Genomic DNA, 19,041 nt, shown 5'->3' with positions numbered 1-19,041 from the left:
TCCTGCTGGGCACAAAACTCATTGCCTGAATTACCAGTGCTGCAGGACTGGATGTAAGAGTAGATGGGATCACATCAGCACTCCTGAGCCCTTTAGGTGCCTGTTCCCATGGAGCTGCTGTGGTGCTGGCTCTTGCCTCTGCCTGTCCCCTCTGCAGCCCATCACCCAGAAGTGTAATTCTGCCTCTGCATAGCTCTGCACCCCCTCACACCAAGCTGTAGTAGGCAACTGTCTCCTTTCGGGGTGCAGAGGGGTGCATGGGGGGCTGACCTTCTCCTGCCCAGCCATTTCCACTGGGGAGGGCAGGCGGGTGGAGGTGCAGTGGGGGCTTGCATCTGTGCCAGCTCTTCAGGGCCATGTTCATGGTACCCTGGTCGGTGATCCCCAAGAGCTTCTTGGAAGCTTCCCTCACATCTGCAGAGGCTTTCCTGGGCAGGTGGCAGTGAGCAGCCACCAGGTCTGTGCTCATGCTCTCAAAGAACTGCTGGATGCAGACCTTGGCAAAGCTCCTGGCATGCTCCGCACATGTCTCGTCGAACAGCTTGCGCTCGATGTCGATGTAGTGGGACCAGTATCTGCTCTTCAGGAATGCGGCCTGGCTGAAGCAGGGCCGAAGGGATCTGACCAAGAAAGCCAGCGTGGTCATCAGCAGCACAAAGCACCAGCCCAGGGCCTGCAGGGATGAGGGGGAACCAGACCCATCATAGGCAGGAAGATCACATGCCTGGCACTTCCCATCAGCCAGCAGGAGCCCCAGGCTGCAAACAAGCCTGGCTCCACTTTGGGCTGTTTGACACTGGGCTGTGTTTCCACTGCAGAGTTGGATGAGCACACCCTATGTACCATGTCAGTGCATCTGTGCTGAAATTTATTCAGTGCACCCACATAGGCAGCACCTCTCTAATCTTGTAGAGCTTCAGCAGGCAGTGACCATAAATAACACCAGGCTGAAACATGTGCCCAGCCCCTGGTCCTGCCTCTGATATGACTGCACCTCACTTGGGTCTAGGACAGTCTGTGTTCTCTGACTTGCAGTATCATTCCAGATACTCCCTGGGTTTATGCAGTTGTCTTACTATTTTTCTGAGCTGTTGGACTTAATAACGTCTACTGTGAGCGAGCAGCAGTGACAGCTTCCCTGTGAATGGGGTCTGACAGGAAGGGTGAGATAAGGCCAGAGCCAGGACCAGTCTGTCTTGTTCACCATCAGTCTTGGCTCAGGCTCTGCGAGGCTGTGCAGGCAGAGCTTGTGAGGATAAGCGCCCCTAGAAATGCAGCCCTCTAAAAGAGCACCTGGAGAGGGGTATTTAGATGGGACCTCTTGTTTTATAGCTCCCAATGCTTCTCAGCAGCTGGTAATTAGGGTCTACCCAGGAAAATCTGCTTTGTGTCTTTGGAGAAGTCCCTGTGGCTCCATTTCTCTTAAATGAGATAATAACCCCTGTCTGCCCTAAGGAGGTCAGGCAGAAGAGCTGCTTTTAAACAGGAGTGCATGAGTGACAGGTGGGTCAGACCATCCTGTTTCCAGCATAGCTAGAAGCAGAAGGCTTGAGAGGAATTAAGCACAGGACAAGTGGTTAGTGGCACTTCATTTGTGGTTCCCTGGGATAGTTAATAAACACATCCTGGCTATTCCCATGCAAGCAGCAGAGGCAAGTGGCATAGATGGTTATCAGACAGTTGCTCGCACATGTTATAATATGAAGCAAGAGCAACTGCAGGCAATGGGAGAACCTGCCAGCCACTGAGTAACATCCACATCAGCCCCATCTGAACTTGCTTAGAATAAATCTCTGCATATGGTTTACTGTGTGTCACTACTCTGCAGCCCCAGGCTGCCCAGGCAGAAGGAGATACCAGATTATCAGGACAACCAACAGCTACAGCCTCTGCACCACACTGGAGGCATAACTCTGCAAAGCTGAGTCTGAACATCTTGCCACTTTTACCACCAGTCTGTCCTCCTGCAGCTTGATTTCAACAAGGAGATTCTGCCAAGGATAGAGCTAAGGCTGGCAGTGCCTAACCCCAAACCACTAGTGAGGGCGCAGCCATGATGTCTCTTACCTGTGAGATGCAGCGCAGGTACCTGACGGCCACTTCGTTGGCAATGAGCTCCTGTCCATTGTAGATCTCCTTGCAGGGGATTTGGGCGAGGACCCGCTGTATGTCCCCTTGGGAGAGGAGGGGGTGGCTGGCATTGCTGAGGGTCTCCACGGGCACTGAGGTGCAGAAGGCACAGGTGATGCACTTGCCATCCAGCAGTGTCACCGAGATCCAGACGGCGGGGGCGATCATGGCCCGCTGTGTCATGGAGCAGAACATGTAGCGCAGGACAGCCGGGTCCTTCCCTCGCTGACCTTGGGGCCGCCTCCACTCCTCTGCCAGCATGGAGATGTTGTTGTTCAGCACAAAGCCCAGCAGGAACAAGATGAATGGGGGCACTAGGAGGATGCCCAGCCCATAGGCCATGTTGTACTGTGGCAGGCAGGGGCAATTGAAATCAAAGGCTGAGTACATCTGGGTGCTGGCGAGGGCCATGATCCCACAGATGCCGTTCATGAAGGACTCCTGGTTGGACTGGAAGAACTGGAAGATCATCCGAAACTTGTCCATTTTCCCTTGATTCCTCTCTCCACCAGAGCCCGAGCTGTGGCCTCAGTTTACTTCATTCTTTCAGATTTTCTCTTTAAAGATAGGCATCACCAAGTCTCTGTGCAGTTCACTGTTTCATTCATACACTCTTATAGCCCTAATATTTAAAAATAAGTTTTTCTGCTGATGTTGCTGCTTGCAAGAGTTTAAAATTTGTTTCCTCCTGCTCTTCTTTGGATCTATGGGACTTGGGTTGTTTCTGGTTTGCAAAACCTGATTTTATTCTTCTCCACAACCCCATTTCTGCAGACTTCTAGCCAACAGTCCCCTTGGCTGGCGGGTGCAAGTGTTACCATGACTGTGTCCTCCCCAGAGCACTCTGTGCTCTGGGCAGATGGGGAATTGGCTTATCAGCCTCTGTGAACCTGTTTGCAAATGAAGGAGGTAAGTGCTCCTCCCATGACTGAATAGGACACCCCACCTCTGCAGTGCCAGCACACATGGAAAAGTGGGATGCCAGAACTTCCCCCCTCCCTCCACATCTGCATTGCCTCAGCAGCTTCTAATGCAAGCACTTTACAGGTCTGCTAGTCCTCTCTTCTGTACCTGCTTCACTGGGAGTAGCTCTTCAGTTTTATTCTGCAGAGTGAAGGGAAAAGAAAAAGAAAAGCAGAGGAAGGAGAGGTAAAGCTCTTGGTGCTCTGTGTCTGTATTGCCGAGGTCTGCTAGGCACTCCCCTCCATCTTGTAAACATCCACATTTCAGCCACTTCACTTCTAAGATGACATGTGTAGCTCCCTGTTTTTGGCAGCCCTCAGGCCTTGCTAAAATATCCTTCAAACCCTGCCTCAAATAGTCTGGAAACACCTAGAGGCACATAGTGCTTTTCCTGGCTTTGGAGTTGGAGAAAAAGGGGCAAAGAAAGTAAAAGGGGTGGCAGGGACAGGGGCTCTGCAGGTGGGGGTCTGTCTGAGCCCTGGGTGCCTCTGCTTTCTCAGGAGATGCTCACTGCCCAGTATGGCTATGAGATTTGTGTTTTTCCCTGGGATTTCTTCTTTTCACTCACTTTCAATGAGCATTTCTGAAGGGCTTCAGTATACTTTGCTCTGAATGACAGTGATGCAGGCTGAATGATTTTCTTGCAGTTACCTCTTGTGGGTATAACCCAAATGCCTTGATGAATTTTGGATGTGCAGAAACTCGGAAGACAAGGAGGATGTGTAAATCCTGCCTGTGACTTCCCTGGCCTAAGGGCAGCTGTTATTCCCCAAAGGGCCACATTTCCCAGCGGCACCAAATCACCTGCAGACATGGACTGTGCAAAGCCCTTCCTGCCCATCAGGCCAGCAGGTACCAGGAGCCCCAGGGATTGAAGGTGTAGTGGAGCTGGTTTTCCTCTGAAGATCACTTAAATTCATTCAGCAGGAGGGGCTGGGATTTGGATATGTGCCTTGACACAAGGGTAAGGTGTCCACAGGCATATTTCCCATGCATCCAGTAGACAGTGCAGAGAAAACTTGTTGCTGTCAGCTCTGCAGACCCGGAGGCTTCCAGAGAGCACATTTAGCAGTGCAGATCTGACCAGACAGACTCCTCCTCAGCTGGCCAGAACTGAGACAAACACTAATGACATGTGATTGGTTATGGTTAGGCCAGGCTTAGCTCTTACAGCACAAAACTAAAAGAGGTGGATGGTGTTGCTGGTGTTCTCTCTCTCTCTTCTCAGTTCACAAAGAAGCCTTGATGTACTAGGTTGCTCGCTAAAGCTGGCCAAAAGATGGGGATTACTGGGACTGTGAGTGGACGTAAAACAGATGGTTGCAGGAGTTCAGCCCCTCTGATCTGGGCACCACCTGTGCTGTTGACATGAGGACCAAAATATATGTGACTGGGCACCAACATGATTGCCTTGGTGGCTGTGGGACATGTCACCAAGGCAAGCCGCACATACATGAGTGGCACATGGGAGAAGCTTTTCCCCAAGCTTTTGCAGTTTGTCAGTACAGAGGTAGGAGGCCAAACCAGCTCTTTTGGCCTTTAGTCAGTGCTGTAGTTTCTGACCTCTCCCCCACATCAGCCCTGGGGCTCAGTTGATAATGCTGAGCTCACCCTGAGATGACACCACAGAGGTGAGCACAAAGCACAAGGGTAATACCTGAGCAATCTTAGCTCTGCCTGCTGTGGAGAGGTTAATTGCGTGATGTCATCAAATGGGAAGAGATTTTGTTGCATGAATAGAGATGAGGCTTATTATATTGCTAGCTATGAGCTGAGGCTGCCTTCCCTTTTTACCTGGTGAGTGGCTTTTTGAAGGGCAGTTCACAGAAAAGCCTGAGTGATTCAACCTTGTAAAAAGCAAAGAGCTTTTTGATCTCCAGGAAGACTCTACCTTTCATTAAACAGGAGTGAAGGGTCTGAGCTTGCTTGGTGTACAGCACTAGCAGTTCTCACTGAAGCCAGCAATAGGTCAGTGGGAATCAGAAAAGAGCCCATAGAAGCCAGTGCCTGGGTCTTTCTTTCCATGTTGCCATGTTAGGAAGGACTTTTTTGTTATGAACTTTCCAACAGCAAGTTCAATCTAACCGATTTGCAAGAGAAGGCAGAGCTGATGCTTCCTCCCACAATCTCAACCTGCCTGTGCTTTGGAAACCAGGTCCTGGAAGAGATGGTAGATGCCCAAGTCCCTCCTCCCTTGGGGTTCTGCACCTGGACAACAAAATAGACTCCAAGCCATGGAGTGGAGGAGGGCTTTGCCTGTCCCAGTCAGTGTAGGATATAGAGAAGAGGGACATGAAAGCAATAACAATTCCCCTCAGGAGAATGTGGGAAGTGACTGGGGAAACTGTCTTTGCTTTTCACAGGCTCTTGGCAGGTGAGGATTCCTGAGGATGTCTGACATATCTGTAGGTCAGACATCAGAATTGCTCTTGGAGGCAGAGCAGTTAAAATTTGTGAACAATGCTCTCTGCCCCAGCTTCCACAGGAGGGCACTCACTCAGTATAGCTGGTGTGAAGGGGCCTCTGGAGATTGTCTGGTCCACCCCCCCTGCACAGAGCAGGTTCAGGCTCACATCTCAGCAGGTTGTGAATATTTCCATGGATGGAGATGCCCCAGACTCCCTGGCCAGCCTGTTCCATTGCTCTCAAAATAAATGTTTTCCTCTATGTAAATGTAATTTCCTGTATTTTGGGTTTTTGCCTGTTGCCTCTTGTCCAGCCATGGAATGCCACATCCACTTTCCACAATGGAGAAGAGTTCTTGGGCTTCAGAAAGAAACACAGCATGGGGCTCAGGGAGGCTGGGAGGAATGAACACCTGTGGCCCCATCCAACTGGAGCTATTCCATGACCAGACTGACCCTTCCAGCAGCATGTGAACCTTGGTAGACCTGCAAAATCCATGTCAGCACCCTTAAACCCTTCTGTTTTCTCCCTCCTGGTGCAGATAACAAATCTGTTCCTCTTCCCCTTTTTTGAATTTCATATTTTGTGGCCACTCAGGGATAACTTCAAACCTGAGAAGATGGAAAGCAGCATGCAAAGGGAATTGCAGACCTCTGCTCTGAGCAGATTAGGAAAATAGCCAATTTGACTAGTACGGAATGGTGAGTCTGAACTAAGTCACAGCCTCAGATTTTTGTTGTCATGTCTAATAAAAGTCAACTAGAGACAAAATTCAAAGTGCAATGCTGATTTCAAATGAGAGCTTGGAAACTCCCCCGATCTAAAGAGCTGCTGGTGAGAAGACCACTGTTTTATTCCCAACCAGCATGGGCCACAGCTGGCTTTGTGCACTCTCTGAACATGTCCAAGAGAGCTGAAGGATTCTGCCAGAGCTGACTTTGCTATGCAAATAAGAAAAGCTCTGCAGCCCATCTCTCTGTGCCCTGCAGCTCCAGACTGGGCCTTGGTGGGCAGAGGGATGCAGCTGCCCACATGTGGGCCATAGAGTTATTTGGCCTCCCAGTGTTTTGCTGAGTATCTCCTTCTCTGACCCGTGCACAGAAACATCCTGGGAAAGAGGTGGCCCACCTGTCAGCAGCTTGATAAGTTTATTTGGGGGATTAATATATATGTTTTCAATTTGATGCCTCGTTTTGTATTTAACCTGAAGGTAGTGGCAGGTTTCTTTGCTTCTTCCCCACCCTCTTCTTTCCAACTGGGAGCCCTGCTTGCCTCATCTAACCATACATGTCCAAGGAGACATTTCTTCTTCACCTCCCTCCCCACTTCCCACAACCCCATCACCTTGCATACCTCACTCCCAGAGACAAAGGGAGCTCAGGAGGAATAGATGGGTCTGTACTTGATTAGTTTGCAATAAAGACTTTAATGCAAGGACCTGCTGGTCCTTGCTTTGTGCAGAGGTTTGGCAGTGCTCCTTCAGTGTCTGTGGGACACAGACCCCCTTACACTTTGGTCTGCTGGGGGAACTTGGAGCGGGTACTGGGGCTGTCTGCCCAAGGCAGAGAGGATCTCTCTCATCCCAGGGGATGCCTCTGGGTTGCCTGGCTGACATCCAGGGGAGGTTTCTCATAGTACCACGTTTTCAGAAGTTTGTTCACCTGGTCCTGATCTGTGATGCCTCGAAGATCTTCCTCTCCTTCATCCCCCTCTCCCTCCGTAGGCAAGTTGAAGCTGTGCAGTTGGATCTCTTGCTGCATGCTTTCAAAGAAGTGGAGGATGCATTTGTGAGCGAAGAGACGGCTGTGCTCACAGCAGGTTTCCTCAAAAATCTTTTGCTCGATGTCAATGTAGTTGCTCCAGTGACGTGCCTGCAGGAGAGTGGCCTGGTTGAAGCAAGGTTTGAGCCAGCGGGCAAGGAAAGCTCCCACAATAAGGATCAACAAAATGCTCCAGCCAAGTGCCTGGATGATAAGAAATAAGCTGTGAGCAAGACAGACACAACAGGCACAAACTGTTTTCCTGTATCAGTGAGACAGGGAGTTTGTGTGGCTGGAGGGGAGATGTGGCATATCTAGACTCCTGCCTTTGATCTATCTCTGAAATCCAGCAACCTAAACTACACTCAGAGGGTTGGTGTAATCTCCTTCCATAAAATATAGGTTATTTATCTATCCATCAATCATTCAGTAGGGATAAGTGTTTGCAAAGTTAGCCTGGAGCAGACAGGCATTTGCTTTGAGCATGGGAGTGCAGAATCCAGTCAGGGCTCCACTCCCCATTGTGTTCAATCGTTCCTGAGGAAGCTGTTTTCATCTAAGCTTGCACTGTCCTTAAAACAGCAAATCCTGTCTTCAAAGTTAGCAGTTAGAAAGAACTTTGGACATTGAACATCTACATTCCTTGCATCTTGCTTTTTATTATTTGGGTTCAGAAACTGCTGGTTCTTCTAGAAACAAAGATCTGTTAATTAAACTTCCTTTTCTTTACCTGAGTGACTCAAGATTATCACTGAGAGTAGCAACACTTGAAGGCATAAAGAAGCATAGAGTGGCTTTGCTGCCAGCCTGACCATGGTGAAGTGGTGACAAATGAAGGAAGAGCAGGAGCAATTACCACATGCCTGGGCACCTCACCAACATGAGGGGCTCTGTCAGCAGGGACATACCTGGGACCAGCAGCGCAGGTACCTGGACACTGCCTTGCGGGATGTGTTGTTCCTCATGAGTTCATCATCCTTGCAGGACACCTTGGCCAGCAGCTGCTCCAACTGCACTGGGGTGATGTTGGCAAAGCCCACAAACTTCTCAGGATCCATGGAGCCACTGAAAGCACAGATTAGGCATTTGCCATCCAGAAGAGTAACAATGATCCAGACGACAGGGGCAACCATGGCTCGCTGCATGATGGAGGAACACATGTACCTGGGGCAAGAGAGAGAGATAGATGAGTGGATAAATGCTGGGAACTTTATTTTTCTGCCTTGATGAATGCAGTCTGTTCTGTACCAAGCAGCCTTCTTGGGGCCAGGGAGCTGACTCCAAGTACTCTTCCCAGCATTGCTGCAGTTGATGCTTATTGTGCTCTGGGATCTCTTTGTTGGTGCTGCCTCTCAGTGAAACCTGTGCCAGCACGTGACAGTGCTCTGTGGGCTGCCTGCATTCACTCAGCGCATGGTCCCCTCATTACATGCTCGCCTTGACTGTACACTTATATCTCCCATGCACAGATCCTTGTCAGCTATCCCTTGTCTTCTACATTCACACTTTCTTTCTCATCAGTTCAGTTTTTAGCTGGAAAATCCCTTTTCTCTGCAGTCTTTCTTCCTCCACTCTGAGCCAACCTGTGTGTAGCACAAAACTTTGTATGCAAGAAACAGAATGGGATTCTCCTCTCCCTTCCACCAGTGTAACTCAGTAAAAAATCAGCTGAAGGGAGGGAAACTACAAGGCTGTTGATGAAGAAATTACACACCTTCTGCATATTTAAGTGGAAATGCCTCATTTTTTTGCACATGGAACCCCAAGGAGACACCCTGTGAAGGCTTGACAGGGCAGGCAGCAACACAGTTTCCCAGGGAAATGTCACAAATCCAGGTGTTTTAAGACACTCCTTTGCTGGAAAGGGATGAGACTGCCTTCATTTCTGCTGGGGTAAATGTTTTTGCCATGCCCCTGCCCCTCCAGGCTCATGGGGAAAGGTCTTAGGAGATGAGCTTAGAAGAAAATTAATTACCAGGAGGATCAAAACTATGGAGAGAGACAGCTAAGCAGGAGGAGAAAAGAGGGATGCCACTCCTGCTGCAAACCCCACCTGATGACAGCTGGGTCCTTCTTTCTGTGGCCCTGTGGTCGCCTCCACTCATCCAGCATCACCAGGGACTGTCTGTTGAGGATGAGGCCACATAGGAAAAGGATGACAGGGGGTACAAACATGATCCCCAAGCCATATGCCATGTTGTACTGGGGCAGACAGGGGCAGCTGAAGTCAAAGCAGGTATACATCTTTACACTAGCCAGAGCTAACAGCCCACAGATCCCGTTCATTACAGACTCCGAGTTGGACTGGAAATACTGGAAGATCATTCGGAAACGGTCCATCGTGTTATTCTGGCTGGAGATGCTCCTAGTGGGAAATCCCTGGGCTGCCAAGAAGAGCCTGTCTCCCTTTGTCTTTCCTTCTGCTGCCACACGGCAGGGGATGCAGCTCAGCCTGTAGTCAGCCAGGGCAGGAGGATGAGGATGGAAAAGATCTGCTGTGGCAGGCAGATAAACACTGTGCTGGGGCTTCTCCACTGGCACACACTTTCACAGGTCTGTCTCTCATCTAGTGTGTGGCTTCAGGAGCAGTTCCCAGGTGAGCTGATAGATACAGCCCCCAGCAGCTTTTTTTTTCCACCTTGTTTTTAATTTTCGGGGTTGTCCATGTGCAAGCCAGTGACTGCCTCCGGTGGTGCTGGATCCCTCCCTCAGGGAGGTGGTAACTCTTGGTGGAGAGCCAATGGTGGGTGTCTGTGAGCTGCCCTCTCTGCTGACTGAAGACTATTGAGTGCTTCATCAACCAGGAGAAATGAGGTAAGTCAAATGTGCTTATCCCTGTTACTGCTGCCACCCCCTCTCTCTTTGTGAAGCATGTCCCCAGCCCTGAGTGGGGGAGGAAGAGAGCACACACCTGGCTCTGGTCTCACCACATCACCGTGAGCTCAGATTTCCCTATGAAAATAGGCTGAAAGGACTAACCCTTCAGTCAGGAGGCTGTGAGAATCGATAGTTTTCAAAGCCTGGAGTGGCACTTTGGGACAAAGGCTGCTCTTGGATATATGTCCTATATCTACTGTGACATTTGTACCATACCCACATGTTTGAGGCCCTTGCACTGGAGCACTTTTTGCTCCCCATCAGAGTGCACAGTGCAATTGTAGCAGCTGGCTCTTTTGTTCCATGGTACTGGATTATCATCTTCTGTCCATTTTAAATATCTCAGAGGTAGTTCATCTTTTCCTCTCAAAAGCTCGTTTTACAGATAAATACAACCCATTGCCACACAAGGAAGGTTTTGTTTGTTTGTTTGTGTGTTTGTTTGTTTGTTTTCCTGACATATACAACATCATTTTTGTCTCCACAGCTTTCCTCTGAAAACATTTTCAGATTTCTTTTCAGCTCAGGTTTCCAAATGTATTCGGGGAAAGTGGGGGGAAAAGGGTGTTACATTTTGTTAAAAGAGAGAGGAAACACCTCCACTGAGGTACACTTGCTGCCAGCACCGAGGTTTCTGCCCATGCTGGCTCCTCTTCGTTGTCTTGATGGGATCATGCTGAAAGGGTTCAGCAGGAAGGGGTACCTATAGCTGTTTACAGGCACATACAGATGACTCTCAGGGCCACAATGTCATCTCCTCCAATCTGAACAGCAACTTGCACAGTTACTTTAATGAAATACCATTGATCCAGCCACAGTAATTTTGTTCTCTACCTGTGAGTGAAATTACTGCTGATGTTCATCCACAAGCAAAAAAACCCCCACAACTAATCAGCTCATATTTCCATTTTGCCATAATAGGACATCAGGACCCCTCCACGCTGCTGTTACAGAGCATCACTACCCCTGGCTGAACTCCACAGATGATTTTTAGCAAGGGTGCAGCTGGTCACAGTTCTCAACTGCTTTAATACTCGGTGGATTTCTCATTGACTGGCTTGCATTTATGTGTTGACTCTGCTTCAGACAGCATTGTGTACCCTCTGTAGAACAATTACTTTAGAAAATAATTTTTACCTCTCTAACTCTCCTGGACAAAAACATAGTAAAGGTTAAATAGTTCCTCACAACTCAGGAAAATAAGATGTAGAAAGAGTAGGAAACATCATCTGGACAGGACAATCTACAAGAGAATTTTACTTCTCCCAAATGGAATCTCCTGGCCTGGGTGTTAGAGGTCTGTAAAGGACTCTCCAGGGTCACCACTGTGCTCTGTTGTAATGTGAGATCTCACCAGTAACTCAGAACTGAGACATGGAGGTTTTGAACTGTAGAAGAAAGTGAATATTCCTTAACTTGCAGAGAAAGACATCAGGAGCCTCTTGGGGAAAGAGAAAAAGGCCTGATGAGGTAAGTAAATTGCTAGACATGGGTAAATGTTCAGAATTATTCTCAAAACTAAGCTCATTTGGCTACTCAGTTCTTAAGGTGAAATGAAGAGGAAACAAGGAATAAAATAATCTATCTCCTCTCCTCCACAAGTTGACCTGCCCCATGTCCCCAGCAGTGTAGCTCCTCTTCTGAGCCTGCTGAGAGGCTGCCTGTGGCTCTCCAGGGCACCATCCTCAGAGAAAGGCAAGTGCACCTTGGCAGCACATCTCCAAAACCGTACTGGAAGCTGTTGTTCTTCAGTACATCTTTTGGAAGTCCATGTTGGGCAACCCTTTGCTTTTGACTCAGCACTGCAGAACAGCACTAGAGAGGGGGCTTCATTTCCTTGCTCCTTTATGGGAGTAAAATACCAGCTGTAGGCTTTTTGCCTTGTATGACAAAGTGAGTGGTGGCTACAGGTGTGGGAAACCCTCACTCTATAGGCAAGAGTCCTTTTGGTGCAACACAGCCATCAGTCCCTCTTGCTTTGGGTAAAAGGATGATTTTGTCATAAAAATTAGAGTTGGTCGTTTAAAATAGGGTAAGTTCAGCAGAACAGTGTGGCCAGTTTTGTACCTGAGCTTGTGATGTGGGAGCAGCACTGCTTTTGTGCATGCAGCGTGTGTGCCTTCTGGACTTGTGCATTTCCAGAGCAAGCCCTTATATGTATATTTTGGTGGGGAGCAGAGAGGCAGAAGGTCTGTGCCTGTGCCATTTGTCTGTGCCACCAGCTCCACACTCACCCACAGGATGGCAGCAGGAGCACCTTGGCTCTGCCAGTGACCCTCCTTGGTTCCTGGCCTCCCCCAAACCCCAGAAATGCGAGAGCTGCTGGGGATGTGAGCTGCTTTGTCACACTTTGGTCTTCTTTTTCTGTGCTGGGACTGGACCATCTTTCCCATAGGAAAGCCAGTGTGCTGGAGCAGACATTTCACCTGTCCTGAAGCTTGCACAGCTGGAAAGACGCCATTGCCAAGAGCACTTTTCCTAGCAGTAGGGAAGAGGCCATAGGCCTTCTGCTGGAGCACTCCTGGCCTGTGGCATGGGAGGTGATGAGTTACCTCATTAGGAGCCATTTACAATTGCTTATAACACTGACAAATTATTTCATTACCTGGACTGATGTTTTTTCTGTCCTAAATGTCTGCCACAGGCAAAATATTTTTAGGAAACTGTTACTTGGGTTGGTCAACTGCCCCTTAGATGACGCAAGGGCATTATAAAAAAAAAAGGACTTCCTCTCCTCTGTTAAAAATGTGAAGTTGTGCAATTGATCTGCAAAGGCACAGCAACTCTAACACCTACCTAGAGACGCTGTCCTGGTCCAAGTGGCTGCTGCAGTCAGGGTCCCGTCACCAGCACCACAGAGCTATCACCCTGCTCCTTTTTGTGCCTCTGCTGCTGGCTGTGAAGTTACGCTGGGATAAACTGGGATGCAGAACTAGTCCAGCACATTGACAGACTGGAGGAGATGGCTATGAAATCAGGTCATTTCTGAATGTCTCTTCCTTCCTAATATCTTGGGTCATTAAATGCCACACAGAGATGCCACTTCCATATGGTGTTTGGTTAAAACAAGCACTGTATGGTCATAAGGAGCAGGTACTGAGTAAGGTGTGTTCCCTGCCTCAGTGTGTGTTCCTAACCCCACACTTTACGGGGTTAAGTGTGGATCCACATGGACCCTCCCTCCAGCAGCTGGGAGGATGAGTAAGTCACTGGTGAAAATCTACATCCCTGTGACATGAGAACACCTACGCTTTCCCAGGTCATCACCGGAGGACTGTGTTCCAGTCTGTGTCTTTGGCACCTCTCAACTGGTGAACAGGGTAACCTCTTCCACCTGGCTGTGTTTATTCAGAGGACAAGGGTTAGTGCTTTTTCAAGGCTTAGAGGAAATTTGTCATCTTGTGTTTGAGTGAAAGTCCTTAACACTGTAAACGGCTTTTACAGGAGCAGTGCCTGCAAACCAGCATTGCGTTCCTCTGTTGTTCAGGTGAGCCTGTACATAACCCCTGGGGCACACGGGTAGGCAGCTTGAGAGCCTGTCTATACTTGATCACCAGGTTGCAACTGAACTTTTTTTTCTATCTTTTCAGACAATTTCAGTCCCTCACTGGTATTTTAGGGCAGTGGAGCAACATCATTGCCTTCTTTCTCTCCAAATCTGGCAGATTTTACCCCTCACTACCTGGAAATGTTTCAGCATCTTCAGTTTATCAGAGCAGAAGTTAATATCCACTTCAACTGCCCATGAAGAAGGACATAGGCAGTGTTTCCTTCTATAAAAACTCCTGATGGTCCCTGGCAGCAGAGAAAAATTACAAATCCCTGCTCTGTGGGGCAGGGACCACCTGAATCTATGATTCTGTGAATGTGAGTATTTTCACACAGCTGTGCACTCTGCCCAGGCTAAGTAAATAATGAGTAATGACCATTAAATGATTAATGAGATGCTAAGAAAAATAATGACAGCATTGTGAAATGTAGTTTGTCTTCACTAATGATGTACTCTGGAGATCAGATATTCCTGTGTTCTGCCTTGTAACTTCATTAAACCACCAACATGCAGCTGACTGCCAGTGAGAAAATATATGGCTTACTTATGTGTTGTTCTTCTTAAGAACGCATTATATATTGCTCTCCTGGCCATTAGAACTTTGCTTTTTGGCTCAGTAGAAGCCCCATTTCCTGACTTTGGTTTATCCCAACCTTGACCTTATTCACACCATTTCTGACTGAGAGGGCTTTTTGCAAGGCCATTTATCTGCTTGGCTTGGATCTGATGCTACAGTGGCATAATTTGAGATAGAGTTTCTTCGCATCTCAAGAGTGAATTAGGAAATCAGGCCTAATATCCCAGCTCAGTGATTTTCAGACTTTCTCTCATTTGCTAATGCTCAGATATCTACCAACGGAAGTGCAGGCTCCAGATAGCAGATTTAAGGTTACTGATGTTTAACTAGCTTTTCTTGTATGGTTTGTTCATTTTCTTTTTGGTGATTTTGTTTGTTTGTCTATTTGTCTGGGGTTTTGTTTGTTTGTTTGGTTGGTTGGTTTTGTTTTTTTCTGACTCTTGAAATTAAGCTCCAGCCCTGGTAAAGTCCACAGTTTACAGGCTGAAAACCTCTGATAACAAACTTTTCTTGAGAGATCAGTTTGTCTTCAGTTTGCAGAGATTTCATAGGTATTTAAAAGCAAATGGAAGTTAAATGATGAAACATATTTCAGTGCCGTGATCATGGGCCTCTGCAGCCATTGGGATTCAGGACTGACTCAGTCCTTGTCCAGTGAGACTACTCCAGGAGAGAGATCATGTCCTTCAATAGCTGGATTCATGGCTTTGAACTCAAAATTTCAGTCTGCAGTGTGTTGTTAATTCACCAAACACTTTTGGGCAAGTCATATCTAAAAACTGATTCTGCCACCTATTTTTTGCCACCATGCAGCGATACTTCTGATTAGCAGGTGCACTAGCACTAGATCTGCAGGTGCTGGCTGCCAGTGCTCAAATCCCATGCACAGGTTGGTTTACTGTCACTCTTTTGGCTGTTTGTTTAAATGACTGTAACATAATAAAAACCTGGTTAGGTATAACCATAGAGAATATGGCTTTATAAAATAACCTGATGATTATGTTTCCATATCTCATTACAAGCTCTTTCCATGTTGACAGTGAAGAACACATGTCATATATGAAGTCAACTTTCTATTAACTCTTACCAGCAATTCAGGGTTTAGGATACTAGATAAGGACTCTTGAATTTTCAAGATGTAATCCATAGCATAGAGTTCTTAGAACAGTCCTGTGGCTACAGATGCGTTGTTATAATATGATGAATCTACCTGCATTGACTGTGATCATGGTTCAGTTTAGTACTTCTGGGATGCACAAACACTGATGTATGAGTTCCCTAGAGACAACTTAATTACAAATTGATTAATGCCACAGATCTTTTGTGAGGAGTGATCCTATGTTTCTCTAATGTATGTGTCAAGAATGCATAAAGGTTGTAAAGATAGAAAGTGAAATTTATTGAGAAGTTTCTCCTCCCCCCCCAATATTTCTTTTTCTCCTCTCAAGATATTAAGCACAGCTGACTGTGTTTTCCAGTCAGGCACAGGGTTATGGAGCAGCATTCCAGTATCACTGCTGTATACTCTGGTGCAGGGGCTTTAAAACTGGGGAGTGAGGGCTGTTTGCACCCAGAGGGACCAGAACTGGGGGGGAAGGAAGGGAGCAGAACAAAGCCTCGAAACGGTGTGAAAACAGCTTTTCTTGCAGCCACACAAAATGATGCATCGGTCTTAGGCAGTGCGTTTAAAGCAGCGAGCTGATGTCCTTGTGCTTGACTTGCAGAGGGCGCCGTCACCACGGAGCGGTGCTGCGGCTCCTCCGGCGCTGCCTTCCACCTGCCCGCTGCCTTCCGCCTGTCCGTCCCATCGTACTCAAGAGGCAAGAGGTAGTTTTTTTGGGAGCGCTGAGCATCCCTGGACGTGGTGCCTGGCGGACCAGCACTGCCATGGTGTGCTCAGTGACACAGTTGTCAGAGCTCCCACAGCAGCGATGTGGTGCTGGAGGCTGGGGCGCATGCACAGGTGTCACTTGGAATGCTTGGATTCATCTCACTGCAAATCTTTATGAAGTTTTAGCAGACATCAGGCATTTTCTGGGCTGAAAATGTGGTAGAGTAATGCTGAGTCTTTCTTATATGCTGCAAATAAACTGCAGAGGCAATAGGGTGAAGTAATCCCCCTGGCAGAAATGAGTTGTGGTCTGGGTCTGCTCCTCTCTGCTGCAAACCTTGGAATCATAGAATATCACCAGTTGGAAGGGACTCACACGAGTCATTGAGTCCAGCTCCCTGCTCCTCACAGGACTACCTAAAACTAAACCATGTCTACTCTGATAGGCTGGGTATCATGACCACTTTTCTGAGGTGTCAGTTGCAGTGACTGACAACCCTCTCAGTGAAGAACCTTTTCCTAATGCCCCCTTTGAACATCTTGAGGTTTGCTTCCAGGTATGTCTGCGAATACAGAGTTATGCATCAAATAAAACTAGTTACTGTGGAGTTTTTTGTAGACCTTGAGAAAGATTTGCAAAGGTGAAAAAGAGCCATAAAATTCAGAATGGAATCCATGAAGATGAGTTTCCCAAGTAAAGTGAGGTATGCATGAAGACATCATAACCAAAACACTACAGATGTTTTCTTGTTAGGGGGAAATGCAATCTCTCTCTGTAGGGGTTAAAAATCATCTTGTCTCCACATTCTTGGTGCTGTGAAGTAGGAGTTTCTCTTCCAGTGCCTTATGTAGTTATTTACTGTCACATACAGCAATGGTTAGAACTTCTGCCTCTTACAGAATGATGTGCTTGCAGAGAGGCATCACGTCTGCTTTGCAGGGGTGTATACCACCACATATATCAGTAATAAAACTCGTAGGGTTTGGATTTCGGTTTGTCTCAGGTTTCCTTCAGGCATCAGCACTAATCCAAACTTGCCTCAGAGTGAGTCAAAGAAAACTCAGCTCATTGTGCCATTTCTGTGCAATCCCCCCCAAAAGCAGCGTCTCTTTCTCATCAGAAGCCTGCAGTCACATCCTTTGACAGCCCCCTTTGCCAACCGTCTTGGCCCATGGCGTTCCAGTCACAGGGATGAAGCCTCAGCCACTCCTCATCAGAGCAGACACAGCCCTGCATGGGCAGCAGCTGCAGCCGCTGTGGCTGCTGTCACCCAGGATGGAGCCTATGCGAGAAGGGCTGAGTGGCTCTGACATCTCTCTACCTCTAGCTGCTGCTGCTTTTCTAAAAGTCTTTTCTTCCAAATAAAAATCTATCTTGTTTTACAGACTGCTGTAGTGCAGAGAGCCTCAGCTGCAGAATGGCTGTCTTTTTAGGTTGTTCATGCAGGAGCAGTGATAACAGGATTGTTTAGAAACTGTGAAGAGAACAGTTCAATAATCCAGGCAAATATCAACATTTTCTCTTGTAGCTCTTCTCTTTACCTGCTACAAAGGAGCTTTTCCAAGTATCTTGTAACAGGTTAAATATTATGGAATTTGTTAGAGTTTGTTACCTATTGTATATGAACACACACACACACACACACACACACACACACACACACACGCACACTGCTGTGTGGTCATCAGTTCCTCTGCAGAGTAATAGGTGACCTCCAATCCTAAGTAAAATCCATGCTGTGGTAAATAATATAATTTAATTTTTCTACTGATATCAGGCCCACCTGACCTGAAACACACATCTCTGAAGCACTTAAAACTTCCTGCTTTACAGTAGCTGCAATTCATCTTCCAGCAAAAGTAGAGTCCTGTTTCACAAGATTGTCTTCTCATCTAGTTCTTGACTTTATCTGTGTTTATAACCTACCTTCTCACATTGTTCATCCTCTTCTCTGTGTATGTTTATGTTATTTATATGGTGTTGGGTGTCTCCAGAATACTGTGATAACAAATGCAGTTATCTGACTGGCAATTCTGAGTTTCTCACAAGAAAATACCAGCCTGCCTTAATTTTCTCAGGGCGGGTCTCTTCCTTTTTCCAGCAGCACATATCCCAGGTGATGACAAGTGATTTGTGGATGATCCCTATGGCAGATTTCATCTATGCTTGGCCATGATAAATGGGAAACAAACAAATCTTAGGAATCTCAAGATGTTCAGACTCAAAGGTACAGTTTTCTCTGCTCAATGCATATTTCTTCTCTCTGCAACATTCTGACTTTGGAGCTTATCTCCAAACTTATAAGCTCCAGAGCTCTAACACCTTATCAGAGGGAAGACTGGAGGAAGAGGTGTCTGCAGGTGAGTTTACTGCTGCATTGCCGAGCTCTGGTATGTTCCTGTTTGCTGTCACCAGATACATAATCATGAGGTAATTAATGCATGTTTTCAGAAGAGGAAATTTCAAGAGAGTGAAAAACTTCATCCGAAGCAGCAGGTAATCTTACAGAAACCATATGGTAAAACAACCAACCATTCCAGCTGAACCACCATCATCACCATCCACCCCCTGCTAAGCTCTTGTAAACAGTTAAGGACAAAAACATGCCATCACCAGACACAGATAATTCATCACAAAACGGACTCTGCCCTCTCAGTCCTAGTCCTCAGTGCAGAGCACAAAATACCTTTGAAAGACAAGATTATGGAATGCAATTTATAACTTAATACTAACAACACATTTTCAGCAGAAATGATCATTGAAGGTACATTGCAATTCTCCATATCCTCTGCCCTAGCTACATCCTTGTGGTCCCACAGGCAGTAATTACCTTGTCTTTAAACCTTATTACATTTTCACTTTTATTTAGCATATGGCACTTCATCTCTGCAAAATAACATGCTATAGTGACACTGAGGGGCACTACAGAAGACATTTGATGAAGTG

The 19,041-nt window shown here is 47.2% G+C and overlaps 2 protein-coding genes across 2 annotated transcripts; both read right to left on the bottom strand.

The window, feature by feature from the left end:
- Positions 1-205: 205 nt before the first annotated feature.
- CALHM1 (calcium homeostasis modulator 1) lies at positions 206-2,616 on the bottom strand. The gene is made up of 2 exons (XM_071564014.1): positions 2,068-2,616; positions 206-673 (listed from the first exon to the last, which is right to left on the bottom strand). The coding sequence occupies exons 1-2, from the start codon at positions 2,614-2,616 to the stop codon at positions 206-208; spliced, it is 1,017 nt and encodes a 338-aa protein (XP_071420115.1).
- Positions 2,617-7,076: 4,460 nt separating this feature from the next.
- On the bottom strand, positions 7,077-9,599 carry CALHM3 (calcium homeostasis modulator 3). Its single transcript, XM_071564091.1, has 3 exons — positions 9,313-9,599; positions 8,168-8,423; positions 7,077-7,463 (listed from the first exon to the last, which is right to left on the bottom strand). Exons 1-3 carry the CDS (start codon positions 9,597-9,599, stop codon positions 7,077-7,079), a joined length of 930 nt encoding a protein of 309 aa, XP_071420192.1.
- Positions 9,600-19,041: the final 9,442 nt, after the last annotated feature.

This window comes from Pithys albifrons, chromosome 9 (assembly GCF_047495875.1).
Source record: "Pithys albifrons albifrons isolate INPA30051 chromosome 9, PitAlb_v1, whole genome shotgun sequence".
Taxonomy (NCBI): Eukaryota; Metazoa; Chordata; class Aves; order Passeriformes; family Thamnophilidae; genus Pithys; species Pithys albifrons.
Note: the sequence above shows the minus strand (reverse complement) of the source record. Positions and strands in the feature narration are given on the sequence as shown.

Coding starts and splice junctions, on each gene's coding strand:
- CALHM1 (XM_071564014.1), bottom strand. CDS start 2,616: ATGGACAAGTTTCGGATGATCTTCCAGTTCTTCCAGTCCAACCAGGAG. Junction 674..2,067: donor ACCTGCGCTGCATCTCACAG/GTAAGAGACATC, acceptor TCATCCCTGCAG/GCCCTGGGCTGGTGCTTTGT.
- CALHM3 (XM_071564091.1), bottom strand. CDS start 9,599: ATGGACCGTTTCCGAATGATCTTCCAGTATTTCCAGTCCAACTCGGAG. Junction 8,424..9,312: donor AAGGACCCAGCTGTCATCAG/GTGGGGTTTGCA, acceptor CTCTTGCCCCAG/GTACATGTGTTCCTCCATCA. Junction 7,464..8,167: donor ACCTGCGCTGCTGGTCCCAG/GTATGTCCCTGC, acceptor CTTATCATCCAG/GCACTTGGCTGGAGCATTTT.